Consider the following 14,615-nt stretch of genomic DNA (forward strand, 5'->3'; position numbering starts at 1 on the left):
GGATAGAGAAGAGAGGTGGAGGTCCTTTTTTTGTACATATGTATCCAGTGGTCACTTACTAAAGGGAGAGAGCTTCATCCGCTTCCTCCACCTGTTTTTTGACAAGCGGTTTGGGGAGAGTTTCATCAACACTCGGAAGCTCTGTTAAACTGTAGTCTTCTCTGCCGCAGTCTGGGAACAGACCTATTGCTGAAGTCCTGGATCTACACAGGGGCAGCTGCTGTTTTACCTCTTATACTGAAACTGTATATAACAGTGAAAGCCTACTACACAGGCAAAAATACACTGACTGGTCAAAGAATAACCAAACAAGTCTCTGCTTTTACAAAGCTCGACAATGCAACCTTTTAGTTTCATGAGGTTCAACAACTATGGAAGACAGAGACATGCTTACAAATAAAACATATAATTCAAACATTTTGTTTGAACGCTTATAAAGCACATGGTGTTAGTTTTTTAGTATGAAATGTGCTATATAAATAAAATCAGCCTGTTTTTGTAACTATGACTATTAAGCACATTGTGCTGCCTTTGTGCATAAAATGTGCAACATAAATAAAATTGCATGGTATTGGATTATGAAACAATGGTGTTAGATAATAGCAAGCATAACATAGCAACAGAGCAATAACAAAAGAGCAAACACTGTAGCAGGTGATGTGAGGGCCACAGGAGTCAGAGACAGGAGACAGGGCTGGTGCAGGTGTCAAGGTGCCTTTCCTTTTCTTCAAGGGCACTGATGCCAGAAGGTTCATCAGAATCATGTCTATAATGGCAAAATGTTGGAAAAGGGGGGGGAAATCAGAAGAGGAGGTTGTGGTCATTAGATGAAGTTACTATTTCAGCAAGAAAACATTACAGTTGAAAGCTAGATAAAAAGTTCAGACAGGATCTATGAGAATCAAGATAAAATAGTAGGCTATGGACACGCATCAGGCTTATCTCAAACAATGTGGCTGTTGCAAATTGTACAAAGTGGTTAGTTACTAGCCTAACAATAAATAAAAGACGGAGCAAGTATTCTGGAGCAAGTAATTGGAGCAAGGATTCTGGAGCAAGTAATAGTAATAATATCCCATCGCGATACATTCCTTGATACTGTCAATAACAACATTATGAGCCTGTCAGCGCGAGGTAGCATCTAAGATGACAGGGGAGATTTGGCAAAGATTTAAGTAGACATTCCTGACCATCAATGCAGTGGTGAATTGATCCCATTCAGTTCGGACCAGCACAACAATTAAAATGTTTATTATAGAGAGAGGAGAAATCATGTGCTGATATGTTGTGGTTGAGAGCTGAGTTGAGAGGAGTAAATGTAGCCGAGTGACAGTGCGTCCTCTCAGTAGCTAACGCATAGAGCCGGTAAATCCAGCTCAAGAGGCATCATGCTACCAGTTCCATCAAAGGAGATATCAGTAGCTAGCTAATGCCAACTGCTAACGTGAGTTGTTCAAAACCTTTCTTTTTAGTAAACTCTGTGTACATAAACAATGTTGTCAATGCTTGAGTTCCTGTGTAGAGGCCCTGGTGATACTATGAGCAAAGTTTCGTGTTGTGTTGAGCCTTCTTAGTATATTAAAAATAGCTATTTTGATGTGTTTATAGTAACATTAGTGCCGCTATGGAACTCACTGAAAGGGCATTTTGACCCGAAAACAAAAATACACTCAATCTTTAAAAAGGCTTTTCAGTTGTAGTTATGCTTTTAAAATAAAGTTTTACTCGGTGTACATTCACAAAAACACCCAAGGTTGCATTTTGGCAAGAGTTTTGCTTTAACGTTAGCTAGCAACGTTAGTTAGCATTAGCAAACATTTAGCTTACCTGTCCAGAAGGAAAGCGGCGACCTCCGCGTGGCTTTTGAGCCTCCTCCTTCGTTTGTCATGCTTCCTTCAGCTGGCACCAACACTCAAAAGCTTGACCGGTGTTCACTCTAGTCCTGCTTCGTTGTTGGTCTGCTCAAATTTGCGACATATAACGCAGAGACAATGCCATTTCTCCACAGAGCTATCACGATCTGGCGACCCCTGAGCTCTGCCTCACGTGACATCAACTTACTAATGCTATTGGCTCAGGGATCATTTCATGTCGACGTAGCCAACGTAACCAGATGTAAATATTTATATATTTTGGACCCGTCAAAATTTATAAAACAATTATTTCTATACTATAATTTTTTTTTCAGTAAAATTAATACCTTTATTCTACACCCCTCTCTCTATTTTTGAAAAATTATTCATTTTGATGAAAAAGTTGTAGCTATCACCTTTAATCTCCCCTTTAAATTTCCTATCCCCCACATCCACCGAATAATGATCAACCAGTTTAATTAACTGCTCCTTTGTACATCTCTCCAATACCTCCTCTGACGGAGCAGCAAGAACGCATCGAATTCAGCCATTTCCACTTACTTGTAGGACCAGACAAAAAAAACAAGGCAACTTTACGCCCGGACAGGCTCAGGAAGACAGTGAAGTATCCCCGTGCACACAAAGAGGATCCTGGTTTGGAGATTCCCCATTATCTAGTAATCAACCCGCCTAACTAAGCTCCCCCTAGTCTTCATGCAGCGAGCAGCGGTTGGTATTTACGCACTAGAGACCGCTGGCTCGGGGGAGCGACTAGCAAGCTAGCAACGCTCTCGAAGCCACGGCCATGCTCCCAAGACAAAAGCTTCAGCTGCTATGTCGCCACAACACTACCACCCCCATGCAACGCACCCAAAGGGGAACGCTGGTAAGCCTACAAGGGGAACCCCACACCATCATTTAACCCCACACACACTGAGGAACTACCCCTGCCACCTGGCCACCTGGCCACCTGACACCGTCATAAACAAAGAGACTGGCCCTAGGATACAAAATCTCCCTCGCCAAGCCCGAGGTAAATACACACAAACTCCTGTGTCAACGCAAAAATACACAAAAAGCCTCCACATCAAACACCATACTCATCCGATCAGTCAGCCAAACGCAGTGTGAACTCTCCTCCAAGTTGTACAAACGCTTGTAACCCAGCAACACATTGCTACTACCTGCCTCTTAGATCCAATCTCCACATCACTTTTTAAAACATTTTTAGGATCCTTTGAAAGTGAGCTTTTAAACATTGTGAATTGCTCTCTTCAGACAGACATCTTTCCTGCGGCCTTCAAAACGGCAGTTGTGAAGCCCCTCCTGAAGAAGAGCAATTTGGATCCTGATATTTTTAATAACTACAGACCAGTATCCAACCTGCCATTCTTTAGCAAAATTTTAGAGAAGCTTGTTTTTATTCAGTTGAATGACTTTTTAACTAAAAACAACATTTTTGAGAAATATCAATCTGGTTTTAGGACGAACCACAGTACAGAGACAGCCTGGATAAAGATTGTAAATGATCTCAGGTGCAGTTTGGAATCACACAAGATTTCAGTCCTGGTGCTACTGGATCTAAGTGCAGCCTTTGATACAGTAGAACACCCTATTCTTTTGAACAGACTTAGACACCTGGTTGGCCTCTCTGGCACTGCTTTCAAATGGTTCAACTCCTATCTCATAGATAGAAAGTTTATGGTAAATATGGATACATGCTCCTCAGGGGTCCATGACATAAAATGTGGTGTGCCCCAAGGCTCAATCTTAGACCCCATTCTTTTTAATTTATATATGCTCCCACTTGGGAATGTCATCAGGAGACATGGCATCAATTTTCATAGTTATGCCGATGATACACAGCTATACATCGCCATGTCTTCTGATGACACAGGGCCAACTGATGCCCTTTTTAACTGTCTAACTATCTTAGATATCAAATCCTGGATGGCAGAGAACTTTTTACAACTCAACCAGTACAAAACTGAAGTTTTAGTTATCGGTTCTGAGGCTAAGAGAGAGAAACATTTGTCATTGAATCCATCCGACCAAGTAAGAAACATGGGCGTTATGGAACAGCCTGCCAGAGAATCTGAGGGCCACAGAGACTGTTAAAATTAAAAAAAAAAAACAGGCTCAAGACCCACCTTTTTAATTTGGCTTTCAACTAATGTCTCTTTTATCTTCCTAATTTTACTAATGTAGTATTACTTTTAGTCTATTAGATAACTTAGATACTATTTATTATTATTTAGATACTATTTATTATTGTATTTACTTTTAGCATGCTCTAATTTTATCTACTGTATATGTTTTAATTTATTTAATAACTAATTTATTTTACGTTACATCTTAATATTTTATGTCATTTATTATAGTTTAGTTCTTAACTCCAGTGTTTCCTCAGTGGGAGCCGTCTTCACCAGGGGGGCGGTCACTGGTTCAGGCTGCTGTGGCGCTGGCTTGGGGTCTGCTCTCCGCTGGTGGGGTGGAGGGTCCAGACCATTGCCTTTTGGCGGTGATGCTGAGCTCTTCCCCTGCCTGGGCCGGGATGTGGGTTCCTGTTGGCGGTCGAGTTGCCGAGGGGTTTACTCTCTGGTTCTTCCGTGCTCAGCCTTATTTTTTGTTTCTCTGTTATTATTGATTTATTTATTTATTTATTCTTTCTATTTTTCTTCTTTTCTTTTAAATCATATCGGGATGGGGGGTGAGGGAGGTGAGGGGGTCTGTTGGGGATGGGGGGGCTCTGCTTTTAACATGTAAAGCACTTTGTGCTACATTTTATTGTATGAAAAGTGCTTTATAAATAAAGATTGATTGATTGATTGAATGTGTTTTTGTGAAAAACACTGAATGTTAACATACATACAGCAGTTTGCAAACAATTAAATGTACCATTTACAATATACCATAAATTATTAATGTAGATGAAATTCTAATAAAAGACATCTATAATCCCCTCTGCTTCAGGTCCTGCAGCCAGAATTTCGGTTGGACTACTGTCGGCTGTGGCAGGCTCTGATTAATGGTGACATGTCCGGGGTAAAGCGTTACAGCCTCAGACTGGGTGCTGGAGATCTGTACCCATTGTTCGCCTGCGTGCTCACTGCTCGCTCCTGGACTGCCATCAATGCTGGCATCAGCTCTGTGCCTGTCACAAACTCTGAGGTATGAGCTCACACACGTATGTACATAGTATTTATTCTAATGATAAACTTTATTATGTTACAAAGTGTTTCACAGAGGTTCATAAAGAGAGTCAGGTAGTATTTTTAACACCCAAATCAAAATAAAAAAGAAACATTAAAACAGCAAAACATTAAAAACATTAACAGGACAAAGAGACATTTAAAGCTTACAAATCTGAATGCTCACCTCACTGTATAAAGTCTTGAATGGGTTAAAGAACATATGAACAAGGCTTTCTTGTCACGCTGGATGTGTAGTAAAAGTAGCAATCAGCCCAATCAATATAGTTACAGTAGTTGGAAGAAAACAGACTTGAAAAATGGAGACTAGTATGTGTGTGAGCTGGAAGCTGTTAGCTGCTGCTGCTCCTGCTGCCGGCTGCAGCTACAGCTGCTGCTGCTGCTGCTACAACATTCATTTTTTTTAAATGTTTTAGCTCCAGCTACAGGTGAAATTGTATCAAACACTACAGACTCTTTCTGTATCCCTATCTGTACAGGTTCGCTGAATTTGGTTACCATGCCCTTAGCAGAACTCACAACCTTTGGATCTAAAGGTGCACAGAAGTGGCAAGATTGAACTAATGGGCTACTCTGATATACTATTATGTAAAAACAAAAGGTGGCTGTTTTTTTAAATGCATAAAACATTGTCTAATATATAATTGTAACTATTGACCCTGTGCTTCATTGAATTTTACCATCTGCTGTAATCACTACACTATGTAATGGTCTGGGCCCCGTTTCCCAGTTTCGATGTACCTTGGCGCTCTAAGATATACCTTAGCTAAGGAACTTCTTTTCCTACGAGTGTTTCCCAAACTGTCCCTTAGTGGGTGCTCGTAAGAGGAGCTGCTAAGGTGCATCGTAAGTTGGAGCTGTCCTTCACCACAGTGCTTAAACTGTATTAATCGATGCTGCATGCATCGATTGATCTCATATAAAGGTAAATAAATGACGTAATATAAAAAGTATTGCCATAATAATTTTACCTCCATCAAATATTTTATCATAAATAAGGCTATGTCTTTTACAGAACATCTGCTCATCTATTTGAAGCCTAGTCCACACATACACGGGTATTTTAAAAGCAGCTCTTTAAAACTAAGTTTCAGTCCAGATGAGCATTTTGGCACTGTTTCAGGAAAAATACCCATCCTAACATGCCTGAAGCATATCACATTAAAAAATGTGCATCCCGTTATAAACAAAGAGACTAATGATGAAGCAGAGAAACGTGATTGCTGCTCACCGATAATGCATTTGTTATTGAAACATTTATAACAGCATACATGTTAATCTCTCTTTTTCCATCATTGCACTTCAATGCCAGTTTGTGTCTTACATATAGGTTTTCCAACATCAGTTCTGTCAATGTACAGACTGCAAATCTGTTGTTGTCACACAATAGGCACCTGTAGCACCAGCATATCCACGTTTCATTGCTCTGTGTGTGTGCGTGTGTGTGTGTGTGTGCGTGTGTGTGCGCGTGTTTGTGTGTGTGTATGCCACCAGTGCAAGCAGATTCAGGATCTGCTCACGTGGCAGCCGGTATTTGGACAGGATGGCACTGTCTGAGAGGACATCAAGTGGACTGAAGTTTGTCCTCATAAAATGATTAACATGAACCAAATGACTACGCGGACAGCGACGCCTTTGGTTCAGTTGATTGAGCGCAACGATACGCTGTAATGCAGCCATAATCTCGTCTACAATGGAGCAAGCAGAGGCAACGCGCTTGATCGCCCATATAGCTGGTGCCGCCCGCTTGATTAGTTTCCAGCCGGCCTCATTAGACTTCAGTTTGATCAATTTGTCAAGTATCTGTTAGATATTCAGCATATAGTGGTAGGGTACAGCCTGTAGCCTCATCAGAAAAAACATATCCTCAGTTAGTTAGCTCCAGTGGCCTGGTGGTAGAGTGTCCGCCCTGAGACTGGGAGATCGTGGGTTCGATCCCCGGCCGGGTCATACCAAAGACTATAAAAACGGGCCCAAATGGGCCTCCCTGCTTGGCACTCAGCTTCAGGGGTTGGAATTGGGGGGTTAGATCACCACATGATTCCCGAGCGCGGCACCGCTGCTGCTCACCGCTCCCTCAGGGGATGGGTCAAATGCGGAGAACAAATTTCACACACTCAGGTGTGTGACAATCAGTGGAACTTTACCTTTACCTTCCATTAAATATATGAATGAATGAATAAATAAATAAACCTATATATTCATAATATTCAGTATTCATTATTGTTTTTCATGAAGTTAATTTTAAACTAATGATGTAATTTGCACAAGGAGTCTAGATGTGAATTATACTGCAACTGTCCACTGAAAGAGCATAATTTTGGCCTAATAAAGCTAAAACTGTGACAGGATGAACGGAGCGCATCACTAAAGGACAGCTTACAAGTGGTTCAGACCGCCCTTCTTAAGATTTACCTTTCAGATGATATATCTTAACTAAGGAGACTCTGGGAAACAGCCCGTAAGCTTAAGGGAGATCTTAAGATAGAACTTATGATGCACATAGCGCTACGAAGCCTCTGGGAAACGGGGCCCTGATTGTTAGGAGAGAGAGATGTCCAGTCCAGCAGAAATAGAGGCAGATCAAATAATGACCTGACAAAAAATGAACAGGCGAACATTTGAACATAATTCCTATAGACAGCCAACATGACTTTTAGTACTTTGAAAAATTATATAAAATCACTTAAACATGTTAGAATAGGATGTCGCCAGCTCTCACAGTAATAATAATAATGTGCAAACAGTACAGAAGTAGATAAACACTAAATTATGGTGAAATATTATATAGTAAATAACTAGAATGTGCACCTTCTGAAGAAAATACTGTGTGGAAACCGTAAGCTGTTAGCTGCTGCTGCTCCCACCTGTGGCTGCTACTGCAGCTACTGCTGTAAGTTGCTGCTCGAGTTCAATTTTTTAAAAATCTTTTAGGGCCATTTACAGCTGGTAGAAAAGATATCCGCACACTTACATCTATGCAGCGTTTCACTTTATTGTTGAGCTTTTGGTCTATTAGACCTTCATCAGAGCGTACATGAGGCAACAATGGACAGGCAGGTAATAGTAACCAATCTAAGTCTTATCATCAGCAGTATGTAACACACCTGTGCACAACCCTGATGGTAGAAGCTCCACCTCCTGGGAGCTGTATTTTTTAAGCACTGAATGGCAAACTATGAGGCATACAAATGGAAGCCAGACTTGTCTTGTCCAGGGTTCCTACACATTTGGAATTTCAAAATTCCATACTTTTCCATACCCTAATTTCAAGACTTCTCTGCGTTTTTTTTTTCTTTTTTCAGAGAATATACAACATCTGAGTAAATATATCAGTGCATCATATTTCACATCATATTTAATTATTCTTAATAGGCGATTGTAGACAAGTACCATAATGGCATGCAAATAAAAACTCAGGTAAGTTCAATGTCTGGGCTGAGGCAAAAAGGTTGGGACTTTGGGTGCAAGCGATGCAGTAACGAGACATCTGTATTTTTTCCTTTCATGTGGCTCAGAATCGCCTTCTCCCCCATGTTGGTGATGTCAAACAATTTCACACAAAGCTTGCATCTAGCTTTGTGTGTGAATTGGGAATCCTTGGCCAACCAGTATTTATATATGGTATTGTCAAGCCATCCATCCAAAAACTTGCATCTACCCATTGTGAACCACGTGAATATGATCGTCTTCTTGTCGAAGGTGCAGTGTTGGAGTGAAACTTTATACCTGGGGGGCTGGAGGAGGGTCATGGGGCAGCGGTTATACCTGGGGGGCTGGAGGAGGGTCATGGGGCAGCGGACATACCACTTGTCAATCAGGTAAAAGGGGCGGTATGTTTTCTGAGATGTTTGCTCTCACACAAACTGTGCTTGGCCCGGCATAAAACACGATCCGGATTGATTAAATTATTTTTGGAAATACCTAATTTTCTATTTTAGAAAACACTATTTTAGAACAGTGGTAATAGTCTGGAAACATAAATATTTTTCCATACTTTATTTTTCATTTTCCATACTTTTTAATACCTGGAAATTGATCAAATTTATTTCCATACTTTTCCATACTTTCCATACTTGCGTAGGAACCCTGCTCGTCATACAATACCAAAATACAAAAAAAGGGCAAAAAAATAGCCACAACTCATTTACAGTTTATCCCATAACACAAATTCTAGTAAATAGCTTCAGATTTCTTAAGTCATGATGGAAAGTAGGCCTACCAAAGCATTTTGAGCCCAACCACAGGAGGCATCATAAATATCACAAATGTGTACTTCGAAACCAGGTGGACAGAATTTCACCAAATTTGGTGCAAATGCTCAGGGGGCAAGTATTAACCAAGATCTGAAATGTCATAATGATTAATGCATGTGGGCGTGAATTATTTACTATTATGTGGTGTATTATGCCTTTGCTCAATTTGCTGTAAGCTGGAAGGAGCTGCAGAAACAAAACCTAGCACTATACCTGGAAATTACGTCCTAATGCTTCAAATATTTTTTCCAAAAAAGTGAAAACCTTAACAGGCCTTGCCCCTCACACCATGAGTCGGTGCAAAGCAGCCTCATTCTGCATTAGAAAAGCACACAGTTAAAACAACCAAAGACCTAATAGAACAGTGACCAAGTATCTGGGAGAATAAAACACTGAATTTAATTTTTTTATGTTAAAAAAAAACCCAACATAGTACAGACAGAGAATCATATAAAAAGGATCCTGAGAACATCAGGAGAACTCATCTCTGATGCAATATTCAATGGGAAATAATCTTTCAAAATGTATCCAAATTGCCTGTGATGTACAAACACATCCTGCAATTATTGTGTTCACTATTTGGGTTAATTGTAAAGGTTGTCAGTTGTTCTGTACTTTTAAAACTATGCATCGAATATCTTTTGAAATATCCATAATCTGTCCCTTAGTCAGGGGTCCTGAGTTTACTCAATGATAGAAAAGGGATGTCTTCAGGAAAAACACTGGGAACCACTGACTTAAAGCAACTGAACTACTTCCTTGCAGCTATATTTGGGTTGTCAGTAATCTACTCTTGTGTGCATTTCCTGTGAGGTGGATTGAGCTACAGACATGAAACTTTGCTCATTAACTGGAAATAATATGCAAATGCTTGCCAAGAAATATGACCCCATCGGCCACATGGTGGTGCTGTTATTAACACCCAAAAAAGCAAATTTGGAAAGACCACACCCCTCACAAAAGTCCGGTTGACTCACAATTTGACACAAATATCCAGCTCAGTGTGATCTACAAACAAATCCTACTAGACCATAGCCATGATGGATTTTGTTTGCTAATTTACATATAGCATTAAAAGTAAAATTGCTTTTTTGGATTTTGATTTTAACAATACCAATAGTTGCTACAAGGCCTTTTAGGACTGAATCTACTTTTTACGTCTGGAGACGCGAGAGTCTCTCGAGACGTGCCTGGGTTGACTACTTGGCTCAGATTAAGCTGATCCCGTGTGAATCGGTGGTGGGAACCACTTGCGACCGCATGCCTTTGCTGACGTCCACCTCAGCAGGATTCGAACCTTGCGCATGGAAGATGATACATATACAGATACAGACAACTTCATTAATCCCACCAGGGGCAATTGGTTTGAACAGCTTGCATACATTATATAAGATAATATAAGATAATTATAAAGAATTTAAGAGACGAATAGCAGAGGGAATAAAAGATTTCAAGTTTCGAGTTGTTTGGGGGATGAGTTTTTTGGAACAGGGATTATGATGGAGGATTTCCATAAGTCAGGGACTTGACTGCAGTTGAGTGACATCTGAAAGATGTAGTGGAAGACACTGCTAAGTTGGTCAGCACAATACTTTAATGTGCATCCACAAATTCCATCTGGGCCAGAGGCCTTTCTTACATTCACCTTCTTCAGAAGGTTATTTACACACTCCTGACTAATGACCATATTGCAGTCAGTGTCAGAGGAGATACCCTGTTTAAGAAGGGAAAGATTGTCTGAGAGGTCATGGTTTTCAAACCGCGAGTAAAAGAGGTTAAAAGCGTTTGGCAGATCTTCATTGCTTCCCTCTATTCTAATTGGTGTTCTGTTGTTTTCATCTTGGATGTTAGTGGCTGAGGACATGGATTTAATGCCTCTCCATTCCGCCCACAGATCACCACTGCTATACTTGTGTTCTACCTTGTCCTTATAAACTCTTTTGGCTTTCCGAATTTCATTCTTAACCTCTTTGTTGATGTCTTTCCTTTCCTGGTTGTTCCCTGTATAAAAGATTTTTTTCTTCTTATTTATGACATTTTTCAAGTCTTTAGTACCCACGGTTTGTTGTTGGGATAGACAGTGATGTTCTTCTGGGGGATATTAATGTCAGCACAGAAGGATATGTAGGAGGAGACAGTCTGTGTCAGTTCATTCAGGTCAGAACACAAATCATAAAAAACATCCCAAGCTGTACATTCAAAACAGGGTTTCAAATTGTCAATACTATCCTCTGACCAGCATTTCACTGTCTTTATGGTCCACTCTCGTCGTTTACAGACTGGCCTGTAGATCGGTAGAAGTAGGACACTACTATGATAGGAAGCTCCCAAGGAAGGCATGCGGATGGACTTGTAGGCATTGGCTACTGAACCATAGCACAGGTCAATAGTGGAGTTCCTCATAGTTGTTACACAGGTGACATACTGTTCATATGTTCTCAGTGTTTTGTCAATTCGACAATGATTAAAATCCCATAAAATAAATTTAGGAGCATCAGAAGAGAGCGCGTTCAGCTTGTTGCTCACGTCTTCAATCAGCTGACAGGCTGCCGTGACGTCAGCTCTTGGATGAATGTACACAAGAGAAAAGAACAGCTGAGTGCTCTGACTACTATACTAGGGAACACAAAGTCCATTAGTAGTATATGTAAGTATATGTATATGAAGGATGCCTGAAAAACAAGGCTGCCATCAATCAAAATGTCTTTGCAAAGAGTGTGGCTTACACAAAATTGTCCAAAACTCAATCAATCAATCAATCAATCAATCAATTTTATTTATAAAGCCCAATATCACAAATCACAATTTGCCTCACAGGGCTTTACAGCATACGACATCCCTCTGTCCTTATGACCCTCACAGCGGATAAGGAAAAACTCCCCCCCAAAAAAACCTTTAACAGGGGAAACAAAACGGTAGAAACCATTGGTTCACTCATCAATATCTTGGTAGAATTGTTTAGTTACCTGGGGAATAGACCTACCAAAGCATTTTGAGCTCAACCCATAGGGGGTGCCACAAATGTTCCTCAAAACCCAGTGGACAGAGTTTTCACCAAATGTGGTGGACTTGGTCTGGGGGCAAGTTTTAACCAAGATTAGAAGTGTTATAATGACTGGTGTATATGGTCTTGACCTATTCCGCTATATGTACTTCATTATGCCTTTGTTCAATTTACTGTGTGCTGGAATGAGCTACAGACATCAAACTTGGCACCGTAACTTGAAATGTTGTCTCAATGCTTCACATCAAATTTGATCGTTATCAGTCTGATGGAAGCCAGCTGGAAAAATGAACACTTAAAGAGGCTACGCCCCTCTACAACTGAATGTGCAAAAAAGCCTCTTGGACAATTGAGACCACCATGATGGATTTGCTGCAAATTGCATAATAATATTATATAATAACTTTTTCAAAATCTTTACTCTTTCAATACCAAACTTGGTTTACCACCTTGTGGGACTTAGATACACAATCCTACTATAAATGGGCAAGATTAGTCAAAAAACATGGCCACTATGAATCAAAAAGTTTTTGCAAAGTGCAGGACTTGCCATAACTCAAGTTGTCTTGGACCAATCCTGATTAAACTTATTGGAGACATCTTGCACTATGTCTCAACATACCCACCATGTTTTGTTCACATATCACAAATGGGGAACAGGAGGATGAACTTTGAGTATGCAATTATTGACATGCTGCAAACATTGTGATGATGAAACAAGTCTGTGATTGGTCAAGGGCTGCCCCCGAGTAGTAGGTTTTTTTTTTTTCTTTTTTTTTTTTTTTTGCTAGTTAGTGTGCTATGCAGTGAATTTCTGGGGGCATTTTGGTCTCCAGATTTTGCTGTAAAGTGAGCGTTCTTAGCTTTCACTCTATTCCTCGGTACAAGGAGCTGCAGACACACAGGAAGCTGCACAGAGGAAGAGAGGCTTTGCACCGTAAGCCATTAGCTAGTTGACTATATTACGTAATTGCTACTGTCACACTGAATGTCCTGCAGAGCCCGTTCAAGCTTCAAAACTATTAAAAAATGAACATTTGTATTAAATGACCAAATCTGAATCTTTCTTGAAGCTCAAAACCTGCTTGCTGTTGTTGTTGTTGTTAAATTTTGGGCAATTCCGCTGCTTCCTCCTGTCGGTCGAGAAAGGTCTCAGACCCGGGATTGCTGCTTGCTATATTGATAAATTGTTATCATACCAAGCCTTTTAGAAGGTAGCTACAGAGAATAAAAATTCCTAGTGTCTCTGCAAGGAATTCATTCAGTGTGTACATGTGAGGAAGGAAGACTTACTGTTCTCCCTCCCTTTGTCTCCCACTTACGCACGCACGCACGCACGCACGCACGCACGCAAGCACGCACGCACGCACGCACGCACACACAAACACACACACACACACACACACACACACACACACACACACACACACACACACACACCATTAGGCAGACTCCACTCTAGTGCCCTCCACTTGAACACACTTGTTGATTGTGTAGCACTCTGGATTTAAGGCATTTTGAGACATGTCTTGTGCCACAGCCACTCATCTGCTTTGCTTTGTCTCTGTTATCCCTTCTGCCATCTCCTCACTTTGTTCTTTGTTGTCCTCTCTCTCTTTTTCGTTCCTCTCTATCCACTCTGTTATGTATGGATCTTTTTAAAGTCCTGCTTTTAACAACTGATGATGCATTCCATTAGTGTTAATGCAACCACATGCACTAAGCAAATGTTGAATGCTTTTAGAGCTGTGGCTTTTCGCTGCTTTTTTTTCCACATGCAGGGATAGTTATCTTTTTTAATGAATGTTTCTCTACTAAGCATTGAAAACAAAGTAATTACACAAAAATATAACCAGGTGGTGTTTTGACAAGTCAAGCATATTGTGTCATATGTTTTCTGATCTGCCCAATCTTGATACTTCCTCCATGTTTATCTGTTGCCTTGATATATTAAGCATAATGTACATTCCCATTTATTGCACAGTAGTTTAACATTTGAAGCAAAATTCCAGCAGATCAAAGGGTATAATCCCTCTCATTTGTGGTGGGCCTTTAATATAAAACATCTACCGAAAGTGTTGTGTTTTGTTGGCAGTAGCCAGAGGCGGTCCTGGCTAGTTTTCTGCCCTGGGTGAACCATCCCTCGAATAAAATGAAATGAATAAAATAAAATAATTAAATAAAAAATACTATTTGACACATGGATAAGCATAGATAATTTGAATATTTGAATCTGAGGATCTAATACCCATGCTTGAAAAATCCCTGAAGAAGGCGTTCTTCTAAAAAA

At 40.4% G+C, this 14,615-nt stretch overlaps 1 protein-coding gene across 2 annotated transcripts in view; it reads left to right on the forward strand.

The window, feature by feature from the left end:
• Positions 1-14,615, forward strand: part of adck1 (aarF domain containing kinase 1) — a 321,537-nt gene that overhangs the window by 233,220 nt on the left and 73,702 nt on the right. For both annotated transcript variants that reach the window (XM_050061967.1, XM_050061966.1), the window contains exon 10: positions 4,827-5,024. In XM_050061967.1, the coding sequence (XP_049917924.1) occupies positions 4,827-5,024 (198 nt within the window). The remainder of the gene's footprint in view (positions 1-4,826; positions 5,025-14,615) is intronic.

The sequence above is a fragment of the Epinephelus moara genome, chromosome 14 (genome assembly GCF_006386435.1).
Source record: "Epinephelus moara isolate mb chromosome 14, YSFRI_EMoa_1.0, whole genome shotgun sequence".
Taxonomy (NCBI): Eukaryota; Metazoa; Chordata; class Actinopteri; order Perciformes; family Serranidae; genus Epinephelus; species Epinephelus moara.